Here is a 1,124-nt window from a genome sequence, read left to right as displayed (position 1 = left end):
AACAGATGGTATAAAAAGAAACTTTATTACAGGAGAAAGCATACAGTCATTTTTCATGTGATAAGGGCCACAGTCCTAAGGCATTAAACACCATGGAATTTAAGTTCTTATTAGATGCAAATGGGGCCAGTTTCTCCCTCCCATAAACAATTGGACAATTTTATTATTTTATTAACGTATTATTCATTTTATTATTAGATGGTATAAAAAGAAACTTTATTACAGGAGAAAGCATACAGTCATTTTTCATGTGATAAGGGCCACAGTCCTAAGGCATTAAACACCATGGAATTTAAGTTCTTATTAGATGCAAATGGGGCCAGTTTCTCCCTCCCATAAACAACTGGACAATTTTATTATTTTATTAACGTATTATTCATTTTATTATTATTAATATAATTATTATAATTATTATTATTCTCTATTTTATTATTATTTTATTACTTGTGATGTTGCTCATGATGTTGTGTTTTAAAGATCTAAATTGTTCACTGGAGGTGAATAATGCTTTAGAGGCAGCCAGGTCTGTCAGTGGTACACGACACCCAGTAAGTTGACCGTGAAGAAGGTGTGCGTTCTTCAGGATGGTGGTGGTTTTGCTCTCTGACGATATTCTGGGATGTAGTGCAGAATCCACCCGGCGGGGGCCAGGAAAGAAACATTTCTCATTGTTACCATTATTATCCTGTTGAAAACAGTTGTTCTGCTCATTTTTGTGGAAGCTTTGATAAATAGAAAGTTCAACAGAACAGCATTTTTTAAATAGAAAGATTTTGTAAAATTATAAATGGCAATTTAATGCGTCCTTGCTGAATAAAATAATGAATTTCTTTTTTTTTTTTAAATGTAATTATTATTATTTTTTTTAAATAAATATATATATTACTGACTCCAGTGTTTTAATGGTAGTGTAGATTATTCTGGGATGTGGTGCAGAATCCACCCGGCGGGGGCCAGGAGAGCAACGGCAAACACAGACATGATGAAGAAACTTTGCTGCAGAAACACACATGAAATGCACACATGAAATTAAACAGCTTTAAATGCTTACAAAATTTGCACTGCTATTTCAATAAAAACAATAATATGTGAAATAATTTTAAAATTTAAAATAACTAACTTAG

At 32.1% G+C, this 1,124-nt stretch overlaps 1 protein-coding gene across 1 annotated transcript in view; it reads right to left on the bottom strand.

The window, feature by feature from the left end:
- Positions 1-406: 406 nt before the first annotated feature.
- Positions 407-1,124, bottom strand: part of LOC107665342 (cytochrome c oxidase subunit 8A, mitochondrial) — a 2,027-nt gene continuing 1,309 nt past the window's right edge. The window contains exons 2-3 of the mRNA XM_016456171.1: positions 928-996; positions 407-621 (exon numbers count right to left, since the gene is read on the bottom strand). Of these exons, the coding sequence (XP_016311657.1) occupies positions 580-621; positions 928-996 (111 nt within the window). The 3' untranslated portion in view covers positions 407-579. The remainder of the gene's footprint in view (positions 622-927; positions 997-1,124) is intronic.

The sequence above is a fragment of the Sinocyclocheilus anshuiensis genome, unplaced genomic scaffold (genome assembly GCF_001515605.1).
Source record: "Sinocyclocheilus anshuiensis isolate Anshui unplaced genomic scaffold, SAMN03320099.WGS_v1.1 scaffold199, whole genome shotgun sequence".
Classification (NCBI taxonomy): domain Eukaryota; kingdom Metazoa; phylum Chordata; class Actinopteri; order Cypriniformes; family Cyprinidae; genus Sinocyclocheilus; species Sinocyclocheilus anshuiensis.
The sequence above is the reverse complement of the archived record's forward strand: the minus strand, read 5'-3'. Positions and strand labels throughout refer to the sequence as shown.